This window comes from Puntigrus tetrazona, chromosome 7 (genome assembly GCF_018831695.1).
Source record: "Puntigrus tetrazona isolate hp1 chromosome 7, ASM1883169v1, whole genome shotgun sequence".
NCBI lineage: Eukaryota > Metazoa > Chordata > Actinopteri > Cypriniformes > Cyprinidae > Puntigrus > Puntigrus tetrazona.
Window position 1 is genome coordinate 15,585,314 of NC_056705.1, and position 24,088 is coordinate 15,609,401.

The window sequence follows — 24,088 nt, forward strand, 5'->3', positions numbered from 1 at the left end:
GCAAACAGATAAGAGGACAGGTCCAGATGGATGGCAGGTCAATGGGGGTGAAGTGGACAGACTGAGAGGAAAGATGGAAAAGGAGAGTGAGGCATGGATGGACGCTGAGAGAACGGATGAAGAAGAGAGAGCAGAATCAGAGGGGCATCTGGTGAATTCCAGCGCTGGTCTGCAGTGCAGCGGGAGCAAGGCTTCAGCCGAAGTGTTTGTGGGGCCCCTGTGGTTTTTCAACCAATAAATCCACTGCATGTCTTTAATACGGGCAGACTGTGCAGGCAGAGGAGTGCTGAAGGATGTATGGCCATTACTCAGCGGCCCACATCTGAAGAGAAGAGCTTGGCCCTGGACGGCGCAGTCAACTCCCTCCTCTTCCTCAGACTGCGAGCAGACGGTCACAGTTCTGCCGAGGTGTCAAAAGGAATGGATCTCCTGAAGCTCAAGCCACTGAACTATAGCCTAAATGACAGCCAGTGTTCACAGAGTGTTCGCTGAGTGGGGCAGAGCATATATGTGTTATAATATGAGAAGCTGGATCTCTTGTTTAGTTCAGATGTTTAGTTATTGACTAAGAATTTTTTTAGCGTTCATATGAAGCAGCTTTTACATTTTACCTCAGCGGCCACTGCAGTTTCGGGTAGTGCAGTGTATGAAATTTGCGAGAAAACTAAGCACATATTTATATCTAAATGAGAAGTGTCAAACAGCAAGACACTGAAATATTAATACAATCCCATTTTTAAAACCTTGAAGCTTCAGAAACTCATTGGGATTTGTTTTAGTATAATCTATAACATTCTATGTTCACTATATTTGAAATATATAGAATATACAATATTATTACACATTATAGACAAAAAGGGATTGCTTCTACTGCAGTTTATTATGGAAGAATAATGAAAGCTTGAGGTTTTAGTGGAAATACAGAACATATTACATTGTTACACCAGAAGGTGGTTTATGATCATTTTTGAGTATGTCATAAAACATAATTTCGAGTGGGTCATTGAATTGTTTACTCAACCAATTCAAATTAAGCAAATCTGACACTCATCCATTGGAAACAATGCTTGGGAATGATTGATCATGGTTTGATTTAGTTTAGAAATGATTTTATTGGCAGGGTAAATACATATCAGCAACTTTTTATTTTGTACTATAAATGCACTTACTTTCATAATGTGTTGATTTCCTGAGATATCGGCACAGCTGTCTTTACCTGAAGCCGAATCACAGCCATTCTGATGTGTATAGATTTGACTGATATGCAGGAAGTTCTTACTGTTTTCTGGGTCGTGACAGACAGGTTGTGTTCTGTTATCTGCTTCTCATCATTACAACGTTTCTGTTAGTCAGCGTTAAGCAAAATCCTCTTTCCCTGACCTGTTTATTTTTTCCTCTTATCTCTGCTGGTAGTACAGTTGGTGTTAGCAACACAGAGGTCGCAGGTTTCATTATCAAGGAACACACTGATATAATATCTTGAATACCAAAAAATGTATTTGGCATGAAAGTCTTTATTAAATGTTTATTAAATGTAAAAATATAATGCAGTGGTTCTTAGCCTTTTTTTCACTAGAAGAACCTCTAGTGTCCACATCGATATTCAAATAATTGCAGAACTAATTCATAATTCAGTGAATTATCTCTATTTTTTGTTGTTTTACCTGATTTTAAAGTTTGTAGGTCCCTTTGAGGGCCCCAGTTAAGAAGCACTGGTCGATGTACAGTATCTTGTATGTGCCAGTAACAGTTCATTCATACAATATGTATGTTTTAACATTTATTTTCTTTTTATGACGATAGCAATCTTTACCCTGCAGTAATCCTACATAATTTGTGTCTTTTGAGAGATTAGCGCCATCTACTGTTTAATCTGTTCAAGATTATTTTACCATTCTGCCTGACGCCTAGGTGTGCGACTTGACGTCTTCAGTATATACACGCGCATGGATGCTGTAATGGGACTGGTACTACTTTGATATGATTAAGGGGATTTCGGGTGAATGGAACGGGCATTGAATCCAGACATTCTCATGCAGTTTATTAGAGGTTTCTTCTCTGTTTACATTCAGGTTGCTAAGATGAAAACAGCTCTCACATGGCAGCATATTAGTCTGATGAACTCCAGTGATTATTGTATTCAAGCAAATCCATGTTTGGCTTGTGCATTTGTGTTCAGGTTTGAGGCCAGTTTTTTCAAGGACAGTATTTTAACAGGTGGACACAATTGTAGGCAACACTGAAAATCTTCACTGTAATCAAAACAGAGAACTGGTTTATGATTTTCTGAACAAACTCGGAATTTTTGAACTTGCTACGATGTCTCTGTCATTCTCTGTCTCTCGTCTCCCATGTGAAGCATGAAGCAAACATTTTTGGACACAGTGCTGATTGCCGTCATAACTCTCCGCATCTGAGATGCTGCTCCTGGCTCAGGATCAGCGTCAGTCTGTTTGTAGCTCCATATGTCACTACTCTGCCTGGAGATTTGTGGGCCATCATCGAGTCTTGCTTCCAAGACGCTTGCTAGGAGTGGCCTCAATGACTTTGCGTTTCTCTTTTCTTTTTTCACCCCAGCTTTCACTTTACTTTTTTCTGGGCTCATCAACTGTGCAGAGAGACCAGTAATCGAGCTCTTTGATGTGGTTGGGATCTTTTCACAATCCAAACGCTTACCATTTGTTTGTGTCTTTTGCTGCCATCTCTTCCACTCCTGACTACGACAGATTTAAATGCTCTCTGGGACCTCACACACAAATGAAATAACATGGCGGCGACGGCAACCATGGACGCAATTATCTTCCAGTCTGCATATCTCTCCCGTCGGCTAGTATTAGTGAGAATGAGATAGCTAAATGAATGAAGGAGGGCTAATGAAGATGATCCTTCTTTTTTTGGTGTCTATGGACCGTAGTGACACTCTTTTATCACTGTAGTACACCAATCACAGTTTGATCTCAGATTAATGTCTGTGAAAATTAAATATAAATAATACAAAAAATTATTCAAGTCAGCAAAATATTCAGGCTTGTGAAGCTTAATTTGTTACTCGGTTTGTCCAGTCTTATCGCGTGATCGTTCAGAAATCATTTCACTTATCTGGCACATTTTTATTATTATGAATGTTGAAAGCAGTCATGACCCCATAATTTTAAATGGCAGTATATCAATAATTATAATAATACAAATGTTTATTCTATTAATTATTTGTCTCTCTATCCACCATAAAAAAGAACACCAAAACCGAACACCCCTGTCTTAGAATGTTATCACCTGCAAAATAATAAAAATTTGTGAAAATGCCATATAAAATATAAATAACTTATACATGTTTTGGTTCTATATTAGCTCTTCATGTCTGTCACAAGTTAAAACTTATGTAATTCCTAATAGAGACAGTTTTCTTCACCACTCACACTATTTCCCTAAATCACTAAAAATATATGCCTAGCTGCAATGTGCCAGAATTGCAATCGAGTTTGTCTACAAATTCTATGTGCATGATCGAACCATAAATAATGTGCTGATGTCAATAACGACAGTAAATCCCACACACAGCTTTTTATATCTCATGCAGTCTTCTTCAGAGATGAGACTGTAAGAAATGGCGAGCCAAAACCAGACCATACCGAAGAATAACAAAAACATAAATTACCGAATCATGGAAGAGACACAGAGCTGTTCAAATCCCCTGACGGGATCATCTTTGAGCTTTGAGCTCTATAGAGTGATTTATATAGCATTATAGACATTACATTAGTGGGACGGTATAGTTCTCTCACAGTGTCAATTCATAATTTGCCATGGAAAATATGATATCTAGAGATTAGTCAGTGGGGTTCATTTTTAAGAAAAGAACTCTTGTATTAAAGATGCAGAAACGAACTCTTTTGAAAAGCTTTTGGGAGACATGTGGGACAGTGAAAGAAGCTTACTAGCGCTTCAATAAAGCATCATTAATCTTGATGGTGCCAGACCCAGATATTTAGGCAAGACACAAGCACAGCCTGACGTAGCTGTGCAAATATTGGGGCTGATCGGGGATTTTGACCGATAAAGCAAAGATAATTATTCAGAGAACACAGACATCCACATAAAAGATTCATTTCAGGAGGCCATACATGAGAGACACATGCATGTGTGCAGCCTTGCATGTTTGTGGGTGGCTACATCACTCTTGGTTGTCATTTTTTACAGTCTCGCTAAAAAAAGTCCCCTTTCCCGTCAGTGCAAATAAATTCCTTATTCCTTAGACGAAAGGGTTGTCTTACCACCCCACTTTGCGGCGAGACTATAGCACACTAAATGGCGGGGCAACTTAAGCTTGTGGCCATCAGACATACCGAATCAGGAAAGAGAGTATCCCTGCACATAAAGCAAGACATGATTTTTATAGAAGATATCTAATATTTCAAGCCACTGAATTACATCATCTGTGAACAGATATCATAATAATACATGTTTTGTGTTATCCTTAGACATTAAACTGATGATAATATATATCAAATATTAGTGTCTGTGTGAAGGATATTGCCGTGGTGGAAAGTGTTTTACTTTGGCTTACACACCAAATTGGTTATTTGTCACAGAAGCTTGTAAAATCGATGAGAAATGTTCACAGAGCTTTTGCTTGAATCACTGCACAGCTCCAGTCTGTGTCTGGCCTCTAGTGGAGGAAACCTAATAACACAGTTTTTTTTGTTTTTTTTTTGTAGCACTGCCAAACTTTTGAGGTGAAATATGTTTAGACATTTATTGTATATTAACTTAATACTTATAATTTGACATTTTCTAAATTATTATACAACTGATGCATGTTATGATTTTAAACCATTTTTATTTCATTGTTTACTTTAGTTTTGCAATGCTTTAACATTGAAATGACTGAAAGAAAACCCTTTACGGTTTTTTTTTTTTTTTTTTTTTTTTAATTCTAACGTGATAAATACCAGCTGCACACACAAGCAACAACAATAGTAAATATAGCCTATGTATTGTATTTTTTTATTGTGTGTGTGTGTGTGTGTATACAGTATATATATATATATATATATATATATATATATATATATATATATATATATACACAGTACTGTGCAAAGGTTTTAGGCAGGTGAATACTTTCAGAATGCTTTTTTTTGTCAATTTACAATTACAATTTACAATTACAAAACGCAAAGTGAGCAAAAAGAAAGAAAAATCGAAAACTTGCACAAAGTGAGGTGTATAATCAACCAATTTTACCAAATAAGTGCTGCTGATCATCAATGTCACACGCAGGTTGAAACCCAGTCATGAACTGAAATAGAAACAGCTGTGTAGGAGGCTTAAAACTGGGTGAGAAACAGTCAAACTCTGGTCTCTCCAACAAGGTCCAACAAGGTCTCTCCCAGTCAAAGATTTCAAAGCAGACTGGGTTTCAAGATGTGCTGTTCAAGCTCTTTTAAAGAAGCACAAAGAAACTGGCAACGTTGAGGATTGTAGACGCAGTGGTTGGCCAAAGAACTTAGTGGAGCAGATGAAAGACACATCAAGCTTATTATCCTTTGATATCGGAAGATGTCCAGCAGTGCCATCAGCTCAGAACTGGCAGAAACCAGTGGGATTTTGGTACACCCATCTACTGTCTGGAGAAGTCTGTCCAGAAGTGGTCTTCATGGAAGAATTGCAGCCAAAAAGCCATATCTCCGATGTGGGAACAAGGCCAAGCAACTGAAGTATGCACGAAAACATAGGAACTGGGGTGCAGAAAAAGCTCTGGTCAAAATGTGAAATATTTGGCTGTAGCACAAGGCAGTTTGTTTGCAGAAGAGTTGGAGAGCGGTACAATAATGTGTGTCTGCAGGAAACAGTGAATCATGGTGGAGGTTCCTTGAACGTTTGGGGCTGCATTTCTGCAAATTGAGTTGGAAGTAATGGAAGTGATGGCATGTCCCCTACAGAGCCCTGATCTCAACATCATTGAGTGTGTCTGGGAGACAGAAGGATGTGAGATCTATGGTTAGTTCTCCAAGATGTTTGGCACAACCTACCAACCGATTTCCTTCAAAAACTGTACTTAGAAGAATTGCTGCTCTTGACAAAGGGTGGTCACACAAAATACTGATTTGATTTAGATTTCTCTTTTGTTAATTCCTTGCATTTTGTTCTTTTAATAAATGTTTAACACTTCATTTTTTGAAAGCATTCTTTGTTTACAGCATTTTTCACACCTGCCTAAAAAAGATATTTATTGGGTATTCTAAATTCATATATATATATATATATATATATATATATATATATATATATATATATATATATATATATATATATATATAGACATTATACATTATATATTGTTAAAATACATATACATATGTGTGTGCGCGTGCGTGCGCGCGCGCGCGCGTGTGTGTAATATTTGAACAAAAAGTCAACTTCTTTATAAACCTATTTCTAAATTGTACCTGCTTTTGGAGATGAGTTCAGGCACACACAGAGACACCTATAAGGGTCCTTCAGCGCTTCTGCATTGTTAAGACGAAACTCGCGGAGCTGCTGGAGTTGCCGGGGAGCGTCTGTTGTACTTACAGAAAATAACATCTAAAACACTGAAATCCAACTGTATTATACAAATATATCTTTCAAAATATTGAAAGTAAAGGTAAGACGCTACCATCATAAGGATTGTCAGTGTTCTGCATCCATGAAAGCGATGACCAGCTGAAGCTAGCGGCTAACGCTCGCAGTCCGCTAACTTAGAGAATCCACTAGCACGCGATTAAAGTACGATTACCTAACAGCGCTTTTTTTGGTTTTTACGTTTACGTCTGTGTGTTATGTGATAGCTGATTGCTCATTTGTTCTGTTGTATGCTGCGTTGCGTGTTGCGTGCTGCTAATAGAGCTCAAGGGATGTACTGCTGGCCAGCAGTCTGACCATCCGGCCAAGAAGAAAGATTTTAGTCTGCTGGACTTAAAAGATTTTTAAGATTACGCGGAATTACACCAAAAATGCTGCAAAAATGTCTTTCTCTTTCTGATGTACTGTGGATGAGTGTCAGTCCGGTTAAATCAGAACCGATGGATTGGGAAAATTCAGGTTCATCCTAATCAGATGGGGGGGTTTCTGGGTATTCCTAACTGATAGACCTTTGTTTGCTCTCTGGACCATAAAAGCAGGTTTAGATTTTGACTATTTTTAGAAAAGCTAAATCTTATTCTTTTTGACCTGTGTAGATGGTATATCATTAAAATATCTTAGATTGAATATGATTGCATTATGAAGGTTATAATTTAGCAAATCTTAACTGTTATTACCATCTGAGCAAAATAACACACATTCTTTGACTTTATCTTTACAGATGCCATCAGTGACCACTGGCGTCAATGCTGTTCACTCCTCCAGTCCGGATTTGGCCTCTGCGCCATCTGAAGCCCTCAAGCAAGTACTTGGTGTAATTGACAAGAAGGTTCGCAACATGGACAAGAAAAAGGTAACTTGAAATCGTTGAAATCAAGCTTGACCCTATTTACTTAATATACCAGTACTGGGAATATTGAGCACAGTTTATCATGTAATTCTAAAGTAATTTGTGTTTAGATTTCTCCAATGCTTCACTAATACTTTTGCCAGTACACAATCCAGTAATATAATGCAGATTAGCATAAAAACCTGTCAATATTTTGGTGATAACAGCAAATCATGATTGATTTAATGTACATTGAATGTCATTTGTGTCTGTTGAATTTCCAAATTTTGTCATTTTGGGGGGGTTTTCTGTAAGACTGCAATCTGGGTTTCTGTTATTTCTGTTATTATTAAGTATAATGCATTAATTAATGCAGTTAACGAATGCTTCTAAAAATAATACATGAGTGGTGTTTTAGTTTACCATGAGCCTCAACCAGTAATATAGTGTAAATTGACAACTTGACATAAAGATGCTTGCATCTGATGAGTTATGTTGAATTTGCGTTTTAATCTGCATTGCACTCCTCACCATTAACAAGAGCAAGCTGGATGATTACCAGACAAGGAAGGACAAAGGAGAACGTCTCAACCAGGATCAGCTGGTATGTGCAATATTCTATTTAATTCTAGTCCTTTGTGCTCACATATATCAGCAGCTGTTCCTTAATTTCTTAAATACGTATTCTTCTTTTTCATATGTGTAGGAGGCTTTATCTAAAGCTCCGGAGGTGGCTCACAACTTGGACTTTGCCCGTGAGTTGCAGAAGAGCTTCCTGGCTTTAAATGTGGAGGTATGTGTGTGTTTCTGATTGAAGTTTACCTAACATGACCCCGTTTTGTACTTGGCGCCCAGCCTCAGTTTCATTTCAGCATCCACGTTCACTTTAACTCCTACTACCTAGCCTAAAACCGTTGATGCAATGCAATATTTTTGTCCACACAAAGCATAAATGCTGTGGGACAGCACCTTGCTTTGGTTTATCTAAAAATGTTTTGATTGTTGTTCTCGTAGGTTCAGAAAACAGTGAAAAAGGCGGCAAGACGGGAGCAGATGAAGAGGGAGGAGGTGGAGCGCAAGCGACTGAAAGCAGTACTGGAGGTGCAGTACCTGCTGGAGCAGTTGGGGGAGGAAAGCGTGAGGCAGGACCTGACTCAGTCCAGTGGGGACGCCCCCGTACTCACGGAGTCGGAGCTAACGGGCCTAGACGAGTTCTACAAGCTAATTGGGCCCGAGCGAGACTCTAGCGTAAGGTGAGGACTGTTCATTTATCCTGTTCTTTTAATCTGGGTTAGTAAATTTAGCATGTTGTAATATCTTTACCAAAATGAGTTTTGATTACAGGTTGGCCGAGCAGTTTGAGGAAGCATCCGTGCATTTGTGGGAGCTTTTGGAAGGAAGAGATAAAGCTGTGGCTGGAACCACATGTAAGCAATGTTGGATTGTATTTAGCCATACAATTGCTCCTATATATATATACACATGTAGGAATTAATTATTGGTAAAAATATGTCTCTTTTAATGTATGGATTTTTTAAGAGTGCCATTTATTTATTAAAGAACAATTAATATTTATGAAAAATCTATTCGATTTTTATTATTGAAGAAAAATAGATCTGACAGGGTCAATTGGCAATTGAGTGAAGTACATTTTAGGAATGTGGGACTTTTTAATCCAAAAATGTTTTACAGTTCTGTGAGGGAGTCGGTTGTGATCTTGGCCTCTTGAGCTAGTCATAGCTTCAGTGAATCTGATTTTTGGTAACGCAAGAGTAAGTTTGAGGTTGTTTCATGAAAGTTAAAAAGATTCCATTTTTATCAGGTTTTTTTAAAATTGTGTTTACAAATGTCAGAATGGTTTTGAGCTATCCTTGTATAATCAATCCAATATTTGCTCTCCAGTGAGTTTGAATACCAATTGGGCCATCCCTATCTTGGCCTCTCTATGAATGGTGGCACTTGCCATGGCTTTTGAAAGCTGTGCTCTGTCTCAGCCCCGTGAGGGTCAGCAATGCTTCGTGCTGACTTGTGACCCACGTCAGCAGCTGGGCAGGCAGCCAGTGGTCTGCACAAAGCCTCTCTGCTGGAGGTTTTAATGATGGACAGGGCCTGCCTGCATTTCCCTGCAGAGAGGGTGGGAATCATGATAGTATCAGATTGTGCAGACTCAGCAGATGAGACCTTGTTTGCTGATATTTTTTCAGTATTTGTGGGCTACATTGAAGTTACATGCAGTGAAGAAAAATGCCTTTTGAGCCCAAATGGTGTAGTTAACAGCTGCGAGCAAACCTTGCAAAACTTTAACTCCTTATGTTAACCTGTTTTTTGTGTTTTGAACACAGACAAAGCCCTTAAGGAAAGCTTAGACAAGATGCTGCTAAGTGGATACTTTGATCGTGCTCAAACACATCAGAATGGAGTGTGTGAAGAGGAGATTGGGGCAGCAGCAGCAGCAGCAGCAGAGTCTTCAGAGAGCGAGGAACGCCCCACTGAGCCAGGTAAAAACAAAGCAAAATTTCAGAGCGAAGAAATGCTTCCTCACACGGCTGACGGCTCACATTGATGTTCTTGTCTTTTCACAGAGGGAACCACTCAAGAATACACAGAAACTATTGAGGTTGAAGCAACAGAGGTGTGAATTGATATTGCCACATTTTCAAGGGCTTTTTATCCTTGAGATAATCCATACTGGGTCATTGTAAATCCCATGTGAATGGAATCCTGGGTCATATTGCTGCTTTTCATTTAACACACATTACATTACAAACTTTTTTTCTGTTTGGCCAAATGATTCCGAACTTTTATTTTGACAGGGCTGAGAATGCTAGTGCGTGCTGCTAAGCATTTAGCTGAAACGTGCTAGCACAAGTTTAGCAAAAACGGGAGGGATTCTTTTTATGGTTATAACGTAATAAAAGTAAATGAATATAATTCTGAATTACAAGTGTGATACTTTCCTCTACATGCAGTATTAACAATGGAGTTTAGACCGATGTTAAGTGCAGTGGGAAAAACCTTGTTTTATGAGTGCTTTATGTGAAAAACAAAACTTCACAACTTTAGTCATGTTCCTAATGACCCGTACTTCTTTTTCCTTTATAGTTTGTAAACAGACAGTTCATTCCAGAAGCTTCTTACAGCAGCAGTGACAAAGAACAAGGAGCAGAGTGGAACACAAGTTCTCAGGTGTAGTAGACCTGTCAAAAAAGGACCAGAATTGTTGTTAACCTTTGACTAAATGGTAGTTACACTGTGAACATTGCTTTTTTTTAGGCAGTTACTGCCCTCCAGCAACCACAGCAGCCACCTGCAACCATGAGCCCGGCTCTGGTCAGCTCAGAGCCACACACACTGAACGCCGTCCTCCCTCCCCCTGCAACAGATCCCGTGGTCCGAAAGCAGGCAGTCCAAGATCTCATGGCTCAAATGCAGGGTACCTTTAACTTCATGCAGGTAAATTCATTTTATCTTTCATTGCACTTTAAGGGTTGCAGAGGTCTTTTCTAACTCACCTTTAATGTCACATAGGACTCCATGCTGGAGTTTGAAGGACCGCCTCTAGATCCTGCTATTGTGTCGGCCCAGCCCATGAAACCTGCGCAGATGGTCTGTCCACCAGGTTGGTATACAGATTTTAATAGTTTGCTCTAAAAAGCAGGAATTCTTACTTAACGTAAAACGCAACTCGTCAGTCATTTTTGTAGAAAATACGCAGAAACAAGCTTGTGCTGTTGCGAACTGCAAGGCAAGCAGAAAAAGACAATTTACTGCTAGTATACACACCTCTTTGAGTTTCGAAAGCAGCGGAGACAGCAGCACAGAATAAAGCCACAGATGCTTCATAAAACGAAATCCATAATAATCTAGCTCAACGGCAATATGTTTTCCTGTTTTAAGACAACATCTGCATTGCTGTTATTATTGTTTGTAGCGTTGGCATAACGATGCAATGTCAAATAAAGAATTCTTATCTTACATAGCTACTTAATCTTTAAGTGCAGTCTTGATACACTTTATTTTAAGGTGCTTATACCTGTGTAATATTCTGTAATTAAGTTATGGAAAAGCTTGTACTTACAGTTAGGTTGATGTAACTTGATTTAGTGCAATCTGAATTTAAAGTACAATCTGATATTGATATCCTGCTGCCTGTGACGTGATACCTGTGATAGTCAATGAGAGCAAGTAAACGTCATCTACTGGATGTTGCATTCTACTATAGTAGAAACTTAGCACCAAAACAGAGTACTGAAAAAGAACATGACCCATGTCTTCATGTCTGTTGTATCCCATGGTTTTAAAATTGGTAAATGCTTTTGTCTGTATGTGTACTACTACAGTAATATCCTAAAATGCTACGCTTCAATGTTGCTCTTGTCATTTTTTTTTTTTTTTTTGGCTCATACAGAATCTCGACTACCCCAACACAGTGCTCTTTCTGTGCAGCCTGAACCCACACAAGTAAGTTCAATCAACAGAAACATGCTTTCAAGTGGTTTCTGTCTAAAATGGCTGTCCTAAAACTCTTGTTTGGCCTTTCAGGTCCCCATGGTCTCGGCTCCAAAAGAGGCCTACTCCTCCACACCCCCTCTCTATCAACCCCCTCATAGCTCTGAACCGCGGCCACAGACGGACTCCATTGACCCGCTGCAGGTAACGGCGCACACCGCAGTGGTTTGGCAGATGCTGTGTGTACACTATGGCTTAGATATGTGAGTGATGTAGGATATGCACCCTAGGTCTCCATGCCCCTGTCTTCTGAGCAGACCCCCACCCCTTCCTCTCAGCCCCAGGTGTTTCAGCCTGTCTCCAAACCCCTTCACAGTGGCATCAACGTTAACGCAGCTCCATTCCAGTCCATGCAAGCGGTAGGCCTCAACCTGTCTACCCCACCCTCTCCAAACTCACCCCCTCAGAGTTTGTCTCTCCATTCAGCTTCTGTTTTGTTTTTCATGCTGTGTAAGGGGCCATTCACGAAGAACACATTTTTGTATTGCATTGTGTTTTTTCAGTTTGTTTTCTATGTTTTCTAAGTGTTACACGGACACATTTAAATGTTCTGCTCCCATCTTGCACCTTTTGCAGTGTCTCACAAGCAAGCGGTAACAATTAATAACAATTTTTCTTTCCACTGCCCCGCATCTAGCGTTTTTACATGCAAGGATGCATTCTGTGTGAATGGCCCTTAACAGGCTTGTTTTGTTTTAAAAGGTTATGAACCTTTTGAGTTTTTCACGTTCAAGTCTGTTGTATATAATTTATGGATGAGCAGTTACTGTCAGTCAGAGAACATGCCTAAAATGTTTTCTAAAGGATGTTTAGTAAAGCATCAGTTAGTTCACCAAAGCAATGTGTATTTATATCTTGGTGTAAGTTCTATTTGTTTGTCCTTATCTCCTTTTAAATGTCTAATCGCTTGTTTTAGCTAATTTATTAAATCCAGTTTGTGCCATGAAAACAGCCTTAGTGGCTGATTTGGCATAATGCGTCCAAATAAAGGTGATCTTCCAACAAGCCACATGCTAGTTTTGGATATGCTTACATGTATTCTCTCCTCCATCAGGTATTCAATATGAACGCTCCAGTTCCTCCAACCAGTGAGATGGATTCTCAGAAGATTTCCAGCCAGTATCAGAGTAGCTACGGTCAAGGCTTCAGCGCACAAGGCACCCTTCCAGCTGAGCAGCAGGAAATGCCTCAAGAAGCCCTTCAGTCAGGTAAGAGAATTGTTGCTACTTTTGTGCCATTTTATTGCTTTTAAGTGTAAACTACTACAACCCCTGGCAAAAAGTATGGAATCACCAGTCTTGGACGAGCCCTCATTCAGACATTTCATTCTGTAGAACAAACTCAGATCACAAACATGAAACAATCATGAAGTCATTCCAAAGTGCAACTTCTTGACATTCAGAAACACTAAAAGAAATGAAGCAAAAACATTGTGATAGTCAACAAATGATACTTGTATAGAGCAAGCACAGGGAAAAAAATATGGAATCATTCAATTCTGAGGAAAAAAATATGGAATCATGAAAAACAGACAAACAAAAACCAGTCAAATCATATCACTAGTATTTAGTTGCACCACCTCTGGCTTTTATAACAGCTTGCAGTCTCAGTATTCTTCATCAATCTGGTGCCAACTCTCTTTGATTGCAGCTGCCAGATCAGCTTTGCAGGTCGGAGCCTTGCCGTGGACCATTTTTTTCAATTTCCACCACAGATTTTCAATTGGGTTGAGATCTGGACTATTTGCAGGCCATGACATTGACTGGATGCGTCTTTCTCCAAGGAATGCTTTCACAGTTTTTGCTCTATGGCACGATGCATTGTCATCTTGGAAAATAATTTCATCATCCCCAAACATCTTTTCTATTGAAGGGATAAGAAAACTGTCCAAAATGTCAATGTAAACTTGTGCATTTATTGAAGAGGTAACCACAGCATCTCCCCAGTGCCTTTGCCTGACATGCAGCCCCATATCATCAAGGACTGTGGAAATTTGGATGTTTTCTTTAGGCAGTCTTCCTTGTAAATCTCACTGGAACGGCACCAAACAAAAGTTCCAGCATCATCACCTTGTCCAATGCAGATTCGTGACTCATCACTGAAGATAACCTTCATCCAGTCATCCACAGTCCATGATTGCTTCTCCTTAGCCCATCGCAGTCTTGTTCTTTTCTGTTTAGGTGTCAGTGATGGTTTTCTTTTAGCTTTTTCTTTAGGCGATTTCTCACAGGTCGGTCACATACATTGACTCCAGCTTCCTCCCATTTATTGTTCATTTGTTTTGTTGTGCATTTTTGGTTTTCAAGACATATGTCCTTCAGTTTTCTGTCTTGACGCTTGGATGTCTTCGTTGGTCTACCAGTATGCTTGGCTTTAAGAACCTTCCCATGCTGTTTGTACTTGGTCCATATCTTAGATACAGCTGACTGTGAACAGCCCACATCTTTGGCAACCATGCGTGAAGAGTTACCTTCTTCAAGAAGTTTGACAATCCTTTGGTTTCAAGAGACATCTCACTTGTTGGAGCCATGACTCTTGCCAATCCACTTGGTCTAGCAGCCCTCCAAGGTGTGATAACTGCAATGCTTTTAACTGCAGACTAACGAGCAGATCTAATCTGAGATAGGTGCACAATTAAGGAAAGGAAATTGACTGAATGAATCCTTATTTTTTCCTCAGAATTTAATGAGTCCATATTTTTTTCCTCAGAATTGAATGATTCCATATTTTTTTCCCTGTGCTTGCTCTATACAAGTATCATTTGTTGACTATCACAATGTTTTTGCTTCATTTCTTTTAGTGTTTCTGAATGCCAAGAAGTTGCACTTTGGAATGACTTCATGATTGTTTCATGTTTGTGATCTGAGTTTGTTCTACAGAATGAAATGTCTGAATGAGGGCTTGTCCAAGACTGGTGATTCCATACTTTTTGCCAGGGGTTGTATTACGGATTGGTTCGTAAAATTGTGTTTTGTTTTGTTTTTTTGTAGTTGGCGCTTTCCATTCTCAAGACCAAGGTATTCCGTCAGCAGGGGGACACCAGACTGCATCTCAGCAGCCCTCGGGGCAGGGCACAGGGTTTGGGCGGCCGGGACAGTCCTTTTACAGCAACAGAGCAATGCCACGAGCTGGACCCAGAAATCCCAGAGGGGCTTTGAACGGTTACCGTGGACCATCAAATGGATTTAGAGGTGAGACAAGACAGGGTAGTCTGAAATCTAATGTAAAATCTGAACGTGACCAGTGTGAAGTATCACAAACTTTTGTATGTGTAATGTTTAGGCGGATACGATGGGTATCGCGCTCCATTCCCCAACACTCCAAACACCGGATACGGTCAAACTCAGTTCAACACTCCACGAGATTATTCCAACAACACCTACCAACGGGTAACTTCAGAGAAACAAAAACAATCCGCATTTGTGGAGAATTGAGAAGTCACACATGCGTTACCTTAATAGAGTATGTTTTAATGTCCTGTGTGTTTTCTTGTCAGGATGGATATCAGCAAAGCTTCAAGCGAGGAACCACCCAGGGACCTCGAGGTTGCTCTCGAGGTAATGCTCAAGCGATGCGATCCTAAAATTTTTTGGGAAGACTTGTTTCTTTTTGGCCACTTTGAACATTCAGTTATTGAGAATGTTTCCCCCAGCCCATATTTTTACTCCTATCAGTGGTTTTGTTTTGTTTTTGTTATTTTCGGCTTATTAATTCAAGTAAGCCCGCTTTGATAGTTTTAATATACTAATGTGTTTTACAGAGGCACAACGGAGAGCTGAAACTGTCAGTGTTGTGATTTTTCAGCCAGGTCATGTTTAAAACATAGATATTCCTGTAAACTTGAAAGATTTTCATTAATTTATTTTTTTTATAAAATGAAATGCAAAAAGATAACTGCCACTGTCGGTTTCAAACCATAGGAGTGTTTTTGATATTTTGCTGGCCTGCCCCCCCTCCTTCCCATACTTGGTTCTTGCCTGTGTATAGGGTACTGAAGGCATTAATTGTTTGTTTTTGTTTTGTTTTTTTGTTCACCCCATTTCATTTGAAGAGTTTTTTTTCAGCTGTCCTGCCCTTTGTATGCTCATGTCACTCCTTGAGAGAATGTTTCAATAAAGATGTGTTGCATTACCTGCTTGTCTGCCGCTGCTTTCTTTTTGCTCTCCATGCTCAAATCCTCTCACCTGTCCTGTGACCCTTTGTCTATTAAAGTGTTGAAGGTTGAAGGTTGACTGTAGTCTTCTTAAGGGGAGGCAGGTGATTGGTCCGCTTATCGGTCGGTTTTTTCTGCAACTCTGCTGTTTGCTTTTCTGCCTCTTGCGTCATGTACTATATCCTGCTTTCCAACAAGATTAAGAGTTTTGTTTTAATTGGGTGCAAATCACTAATGCAACAAAATGGCCATAAGGTTGCCTCCGTGATCTATGATGCTCCAAATCAGTCCATACCCAATGCACTGCTTTTTCTGCTTCTGTAAAGCCAAAGAATTGTTTATTAAAAATGTTCTGTTGTTCCAAACCTGTATTTATTACCATATTGCCACTTCTTTGTGTACAATTGTCAGTTGTGATCATGACAGAAATACATTGTTTACTTTAAAAGCTAAATATAAGTCATTTGTTCGGTCAGTTCTGATACAGGGTCCATACACTTTCACTGTATAAAAATGATGTACAATAAAATCCTGGAAAAATATTTCCTTGATCGGAAGAAGAAATATGGGTTTGGAATGATGAGGGTGATTGTGGCAAATTGCCATGGCAAATTATACTGCCAAATATAGCATAGTTTGCCTCAAAATATAGCTCTTTAATAATCTTGTGTGACAGCTATTTGTTGGATTGTGCATAATTTTAGGGAAGCTAAAAGAATAAAACAAATATTCGCTGTCATGTAACTATTTCAGAGAATCCTGTTGAGAATATTTGTTGCTCCTGACATTTGCTCTAATTGCTGCTTAAGATGGTTTGCATTTATTAAATTTGCAGTGCTTTTCATCTCTATAATATAATTTTGCTTTTACTTTTTTTTTTTTCTAGTTTAGAACAGCCTGACCTTTGCACTACAGTCCAGCTGTGAGAGTATTTAAATGATATATAGAGTTTTGATGTATATCAGTTGTTGTGGTTTTGGAGTTTATTGGTTTGCTTTTAATACTTGTGGTATAAGATACATAATGTATATATTTAATAGGTGTTGTATGAACAGAATGCCGTTTGAAAAGCGTGGAAAGTGCTCATTGTAATTGGCCCTAAAACATCATTGAATGCGACTAGACTATTTAACTCCACATTGATTTTCTGATGTATTTGGGTTTCAGGACGAGGGGGATCGTATCGGTCCAGCAGAGGAATGGGTCCCATGGCTGCCCAACAGACCAGCTAAACCCAGTCCTTTAGCCATTATCAGCCCTGTTCCACCCTTTTATCTTCTCCATCCGTTTGGACTCTCAAACACGAGCCGTGCAACTCCAGACCATGTAGTTAGATGACCGCATCTTAGCAAGTAAGGACACAACCAATGGTTTTGGGAAAAATACAGTATCAATGAGACTATAGCACTCCCAGCACTGTAATTGCTCAGAGCTCTCAAAGCTTTCTCTCAATCATATGCTATCGCACAGCCTTTACCCATTTGAGACAGAACACGTGCCTTTGATTATGGGTGTCTGGATTTTAATTGAGCTTGGTGGAATGACGACTTAGTAGCTGGCAACAGCCGCTAGATTATGAATGTGAAGTACACCGTATACCAAAGGCACTTAGTTTTTGGCCAAACGAACTGTTAAGTGAATGTGAAAAATTTACTTGTACGTACTGTATTGTAACGTGATTTTTTTTTTTTTGGCTCAGCCAAATGGTTTACAGGAAATGCATTGTACTGTATGTGGCTGAATGACTGCTTCATTGTATTTCTTCCAATCAATGTTGATTAGAATTGATGCTAACTAATAAATGATTTTTGAAGGACAAGACACTTTAAAAGTTATTTATACCCATAAGAGCGATAATATGAAATGAGCAGAAAGAATTTTCTTTGAAGTCATATTACACTTTTATGAGCTTGATTGATATCATGATCAAAAATTATTTTTGACGGGTTAAATATGTAACAGGAAACCTGCGAAGCGAGTTTTCAGAACAAGTCACGCTCAGGAGACAAGTTTCAATAATATGGGCAGACGTTGTAAGCAGTTAAGTGTGTTGAATAGCATTATTTCCATTTTTTGGTGTAAAGTTATATACAATTTTACAACTTTTAAAAAAAATTAACACCATTATAGTACAATACCATAAATAATAACAATGTAAAAATGCTCATTTAAACAATTCAACTTTATACTAATTGATTCAACTAAATATACTAATTGAACAGAAATAATGTAAACGGATTTGTAAAAATACATACTGGTAAATGCTTCACATTTGTGTTTTTAAATTCTCCAGAAATTGCATATTCCCTTTCCTCACCAGGCTTAATTTGTCCTGATCTTGCACTATTTATTTACCATAAGTAATTGCATGTCATGTTAGCTGTTCACAAAAGAAAATGTTTTCAAATAGATTTTTTTTTTATTGACCTTACTCTCAAAGTTCCCACTGTAAGCAACATTTAAACTCCAGAGTAGCCCTAATCAATTAAAAACTTCCAGTACAATTCAACAATATTCTGATACCACACAACTAGGTTTAAAGTAGCTTTTCATGGCCATTAAAATTTCAGAAAAATATATGTGCAAAACGAAAGCGTACACACATCCAATCCACTGTGCTGGAAAATAAAATATCCACAACATATGAAAAAGATATTTTCAATAACAAAAAGAAATCAAACTCACTTATATCAAACTGCAAAGTCTGCATTAAATGTATTATGCTTACAAAACCAGCCAATTTCAAACTAGTTAAAACTGCAGCACACAAAACGCAGGTAATCATTGACTGGGCAGGAGGTACTGTTTGTTGAAGTCTCTGGTGCTGGATCAGTTTTCCACACGATCACGCAGGAAACTCCATATGACCGTTCTATGGCACGTTGTTGTGGTCAAGGGGCATCTGTGGAGAATCATGGGGTGGACTGTTGTGTCCTGGAGGCAGTGGCTGGTTTTCTTGGGGTATATTTTGGTGTTCCTGTCCTAGATCCTGCTGATTTAAGGGTACGTCATGGTGTTGTTCTAGAGTGATATCTTGGTGTCCTGGGGGCTGAGGCTGGTGCTCAGGGGGCACAGGGGGCTGGTCATGTCCTAGAGACTCAGGGACAGCATTGCCTTCCACTGTTATAAAAGATTAAAGATAGTGTTTTGTATAATTGCTCAAATAAATAACAAGTTACACTTGAATTCAATGTCTAAATCTCTAGTGCATTTGCCAAGAATGTTACATTGACAATGAGTTACATTTAAACGTTTTACATTAAGCATGTTAGATTGAAATGTAATGTTTAAAGGTTAAAAATGTATCGTCAGAAATGTCACTGCTAAAATACATGTTTAGTTTTCAATTTAAATGTTAAAATTTAAAATTCAAGCATATTTTGGAATAATGGTGTGTCTGTTTTTAATATCATTGATTTATTTGTTTAAAGTGTTTTGTGCTTTAACGACATGCAGCCATGACATTGGAAACCATGTTAAACCACTGTATACATATAACTGATATAATGTTTCTTTAACCGTCTTCACAATACTGTAAACCTACAATAACATGTCAGTGCATTACACGTTTAAAACCCAGTGGAAGAATAGCCAGCCTATGTAACCTTCACATGTATCTGGCTATATGTCTGAAGTGAAAGTATTACTTACATTGCATCTCAGATGGAGGTGGAACCTTCTGCGTTTTTAACCGCTCCATATGCTCCACAGCCTGATAAGGAAGATGCACAGAACATTTACTCATTTTAAACGACTCTTCTTGTTTTGTTTTGTTTTGAATTCAGTGAGCAGGTATGAGATAAGTCAGTTCAGTCACCTGCTGCAGTTCTATTTTCTGAGCATTGAGCTGCTCCTGCTGCCGCTCCAGATCCTCTCTCTGCTTCTGAAGGTCAGCTGCTTTCAGATTTAAGTCTTCCTCCTGCCTGGCCAACTGCTCTTCAAACTCTCTCATCTCTTCTTCGGTATATGCCTGGTTCTGTTCTAGAGTCTGGGGTCATCCAAGATAATTATTAAGTTGTTCCTTATTAATTAAAGACCGAGCTACTAGGCAATCATCCAACATGAAAGCACGAATTAGTGGGTATTAAGCAACGGTCTAAATATCTGTTAAGCATGTGACCGTACTCACTTCCCAGCTGTCTGGTTCAAGAAACTCTTTTTTTCTTGTGGCAACCAGAAACTCATCTAAGGACACCAGTCTGTCTTTATTAGAGTCAACCTGTAAAAGCCAGAAGACTACAGATTTAGAAAAATGATTTGTCAATCAAGTCATACAGAGATCTGACCTATTAATATAATCATTTAACCTCGTTCATGACATGTTCTCTCATTCGGAGCCTCTCCTCCTCCATTTCAACCATGTCGTCTTCTTCATTAGTTGGATCATAGATCTTCTCCAACTTAAATCAGAGAATCAAAGAATCAGAGCATGTTATAACCACAATTACTACATGTTTATGCTGCATACCTCTTTCGTGAACAGGGCTTCCAGCTCTTGTTCATCAAAGAATCCATCTCCGTTTGTGTCTGCAATACGAAAAATATGAAGCAATATTAAGTATGTCATTTTAGCATTCTCACATCCAGGACTCATCTAAGCTCTCAAGCTCTCATATTTTACCATGCAGGTTGAAGAATGTTTTGGGGTCAAAATCTTCAGGGTCCAGTCCATCAGCCTCTTCCCACACTTCTTTGAGTTGATCCTTGCTACCCTACATAACAGAACATCCAAAAAACATGAGCATATTCTCAATTAAATCACAAACGTCAAGATAGGTTAATACGTGCTGACTTACAGGGTGATTGACTTTAGGGTGGTCAGCGTGTTTCTTCTTCATCTCCTCATAGTGCTCCTCTTCTTTCTTCCGGCCCTCCTCATCAAGTGTCTTCAGGTGTTCCCGTCTCTCGTGCTCTTTCATCATCTCGTACCTTTTAAATTCTTCATGCCGTTCCTTGTCGTAGTTCTCCAGATCTTTTGTAGCCTATATCGCAAGATTACAAGTATGACTGAAATGTATTTGCTTGACATGTTTTCATCTTTAGTTATCTTATGAATGCGAAAAGAACCAAAATAGCCATGAGATGTTTCTTGGATCTTGGATTTAAAACGAAGTAATTACATGATGTTCTTATTGCATATAGAAGATTGCAGAAATCCTTGCATGTATTTGTAGGACCTAGTTCATATTTTCAACCAGCACAGACAATTATTAGTGTCAACAGAGTATTATGCAATAAGAAGTATACTCTAAATGCTAAATATATTTGGCAGCTTCATTCTTGAACTTAAGGTTTACCTAAAGGAAACATTTAAGCATTTAAAGTGACAGCTACAGAATTGAATTAAATATTATAGAAGCTGGGCAACAGTTTGAGTAATGACGTACCGATTTGATGAGTCTGTCCAGATCCTCAACTTCAAATGTGTGTGGGTTCATGTGGTTCAGATATTCAAACTGTTTGAGTAATGCCTGGTGATCTACTGCAATATCTGATAAACATGAGAGAGAACTGTTCAGAGAACGTTCTGAAGAGCCATTTGGTTTTTATGGTCTGCTCAGTTTATTAATATGCAGTTACACCTGCATAGGAGAAATACCACAAGCACTTTAACTATGTAACTGTACACAAAAACTGTAACTATTTTTACAGCCTTTCTTACCATTCCCTCCTTCAATATCTTGCTTGGCTTTGATCAGGGTTCTCAGACGGCTGACCTCTTGCCTTTTAAGTTCGTCCAGCTTGGTTCTCACATGGTGGCTGACAAAGTCAAGCTCTTTAGCCAACTTCCCTTGCTGAAATCAGCAGGGACAAACAGATTAGCTCTGTGCGACCTTTGTATCGTACAACACAACAGAAATTAAGCCTTGTTGTTTCTTACCTTTATATCTTCCATGTCTGTGTTATGAAGCTTATCTCTAAAATGTTGATCTTTTTCAAGGAAATCGATAACTTCCCTGAGATAACGGTCATAATGCAGTCCGGTGTCCTACAAATATGAATGATACGTATTGGATACAATGGTGTGCTTTTTTTTTTCTCCAAAAGAAGTAAATGCTTTCAGAATTGTGACCGAAATAAGCACGAACGTGTACGCTTCCTCACACTCCAAGACTACTTGCTAAAACTTGCATCCAAAGCTTGTTATGTAATTAGCTCATCAAATATATCTTACCACACTCTGGGAGGCTCTTTGACTGTTTCCTCTGGGAGCTTCACCTTAGTTTTATCTATGCTTATTGGCACTGCCTTGGCCCAGGACATCACACTGGCTAACACAAGGCAGCTGGTGAGGAGCCCCTTTAAATAGGACATCTGGAAAAATCAGCACACGTATATAAGAAACATTAGACGCAGATGACGGCTCTATCATATTAGATAGCGATACTTTCTGGTTATGTCGCAAACCCTAGTCAGCAGACTACCATATTTGGCAATCGCATGCGAAGCTGAAGATTTAGATTGAAATGTTTTCGGCATCACAATTCGAACAGGGGTCTAGGTAGGCAGCTCAGTAGGGCTTTAGACACGGCCAATGATTGGCAGATCAGCTCTCCAATAAACCCGTTACTAAGGATGAACGACATTAGCAGGCAGTTAGCGGGTCGCTGTATTAAAGCGACGCTCAAAATATACGTGGTTTTGGCAAGCTATGTTGCATTACAGAAATGTGTTGCGAAAAGAGGTCTGATCTCGGTACGTAGAGGCTAATTTCGTTAGCTTTCATTTGACAGTGCAGTCTATGCCAGACATTAGAGCGAAACTCGCTGGACATTTTATTATTGAAAAGTTGAATAGTGGATGCTGTATTTGGGTTAAGGCAATTCGCAATTAAATAATGGCACTTACGGTGTCAGATTGATTTCTATCGAGCTATCTCGGGTGTTTTCTGCTTCCTTTCATTACCGCTGGCTTCCTGACTGTCCGCTATCTTGGACTGATGATGGTGACTTACAGAAACGAATTCGGAGCAGCTAGCCAGCTAACGGAGCAGAGCAGCAGGAGGAGACAGAGAGCTCGTCCACGTAGATCAAGCACAGCGCTAGACTTACTCATTGGGGTTTCGTGATGTTCTTTCCTAAGACACATACATAAGGCTTCCGGAAGAGGGCGCCTGGGGGCCCAGATAGCGAATCCTCCGTTGAGTCGCATTAAGATCTCGTGATCTTTTCTTTTAAACCATTTGTACACTTTAAGTTTCAAAATTTTGCTTAGAACGGTTAGTACGTTTCATACGAACAGGATAGTTTCCGAGGAACATCTATACAAAATATTTTAAAACCATTGTTTATTCATCCCCAACGCATGCGATTGGTCCATCCTGACCATCGCTGAAAAATGTAATGGGTGACAGATGAGAACTATGTGCGTATGTTTGAATAATAAAGTTTGGATATTGATTAAATTCCATTTAATGACAACAATAAGCTTAAATAGATATGTACACGCTGAAAAGTTTTAAATAGCAGAATTATTATTTATCGAGCCGCTAAGCTCCGCCCATTATGTAACGCCGTTGGATGCTACTGTTCTACGCGTTTATTCTATTTCTATAGCATGATTACAGTAGTAGGGCTTTTCTTATAGCGCCACCAGCCGGTGGATAAGAAAAGAATTGTTTTTTTTTTTTTTTTTTTTTTTTATCAAACGACAACACGTATAATAGGACGGTAATAAACCAAATGTTGAAAAACTGAAAACAGACAAAACAAACAAAAAAAAAAAAAAAAAAAAAAAACACATCACAAAAATTACATCACATTGGTCAACTGGAAATATTACAATAGGATTACAATATTACAGTACGCAAATAACCGTTTTAGATGAAAACGCAGAATGTTTATTCGAAATTCGAGAAAGAAGAGACTTAATATAAATATAATTTCTGAATTTTAAAAATATGTAATTTACATTTATTTTGTGTAAAATGTAATGAGCAAATATCTGAACTATTGATGACAGAAATGGATGGC

General features: G+C 38.8%; 2 protein-coding genes across 5 annotated transcripts; one reads left to right on the plus strand and one right to left on the minus strand.

Moving 5' to 3' along the window:
- Positions 1 to 6,488: 6,488 nt before the first annotated feature.
- On the plus strand, positions 6,489 to 18,638 carry caprin1a (cell cycle associated protein 1a). Of its 3 annotated transcripts, none has more exons than XM_043244074.1 (19): positions 6,489 to 6,646; positions 7,346 to 7,477; positions 7,995 to 8,057; positions 8,160 to 8,246; positions 8,468 to 8,706; positions 8,798 to 8,880; positions 9,796 to 9,951; positions 10,036 to 10,085; positions 10,556 to 10,639; positions 10,727 to 10,906; positions 10,982 to 11,072; positions 11,862 to 11,914; positions 11,996 to 12,106; positions 12,193 to 12,321; positions 13,017 to 13,170; positions 14,953 to 15,153; positions 15,245 to 15,351; positions 15,459 to 15,519; positions 17,283 to 18,638. In XM_043244074.1, the coding sequence occupies exons 2-19, from the start codon at positions 7,346 to 7,348 to the stop codon at positions 17,345 to 17,347; spliced, it is 2,046 nt and encodes a 681-aa protein (XP_043100009.1). In that variant the 5' UTR covers positions 6,489 to 6,646; the 3' UTR covers positions 17,348 to 18,638. The 3 variants fall into 3 exon arrangements, with proteins under 3 accessions (XP_043100009.1, XP_043100011.1, XP_043100010.1); XM_043244075.1 differs by having other exon boundaries at positions 6,495 to 6,768; XM_043244076.1 differs by lacking the exon at positions 12,193 to 12,321.
- nucb2a (nucleobindin 2a) lies at positions 18,515 to 23,132 on the minus strand. 2 transcript variants are annotated; one of them, XM_043244078.1, is made up of 14 exons: positions 22,965 to 23,132; positions 22,296 to 22,430; positions 22,231 to 22,236; positions 21,997 to 22,104; positions 21,778 to 21,910; positions 21,503 to 21,606; positions 20,912 to 21,097; positions 20,737 to 20,827; positions 20,584 to 20,642; positions 20,423 to 20,515; positions 20,245 to 20,334; positions 19,933 to 20,103; positions 19,767 to 19,827; positions 18,515 to 19,235 (listed from the first exon to the last, which is right to left on the minus strand). In XM_043244078.1, exons 2-14 carry the CDS (start codon positions 22,428 to 22,430, stop codon positions 18,988 to 18,990), a joined length of 1,485 nt encoding a protein of 494 aa, XP_043100013.1. In that variant the 5' UTR covers positions 22,965 to 23,132; the 3' UTR covers positions 18,515 to 18,987. The 2 variants fall into 2 exon arrangements, with proteins under 2 accessions (XP_043100013.1, XP_043100012.1); XM_043244077.1 differs by lacking the exon at positions 22,231 to 22,236 and having other exon boundaries at positions 22,291 to 22,430; positions 22,965 to 23,131.
- Between the last annotated feature and the right edge of the window lie 956 nt (positions 23,133 to 24,088).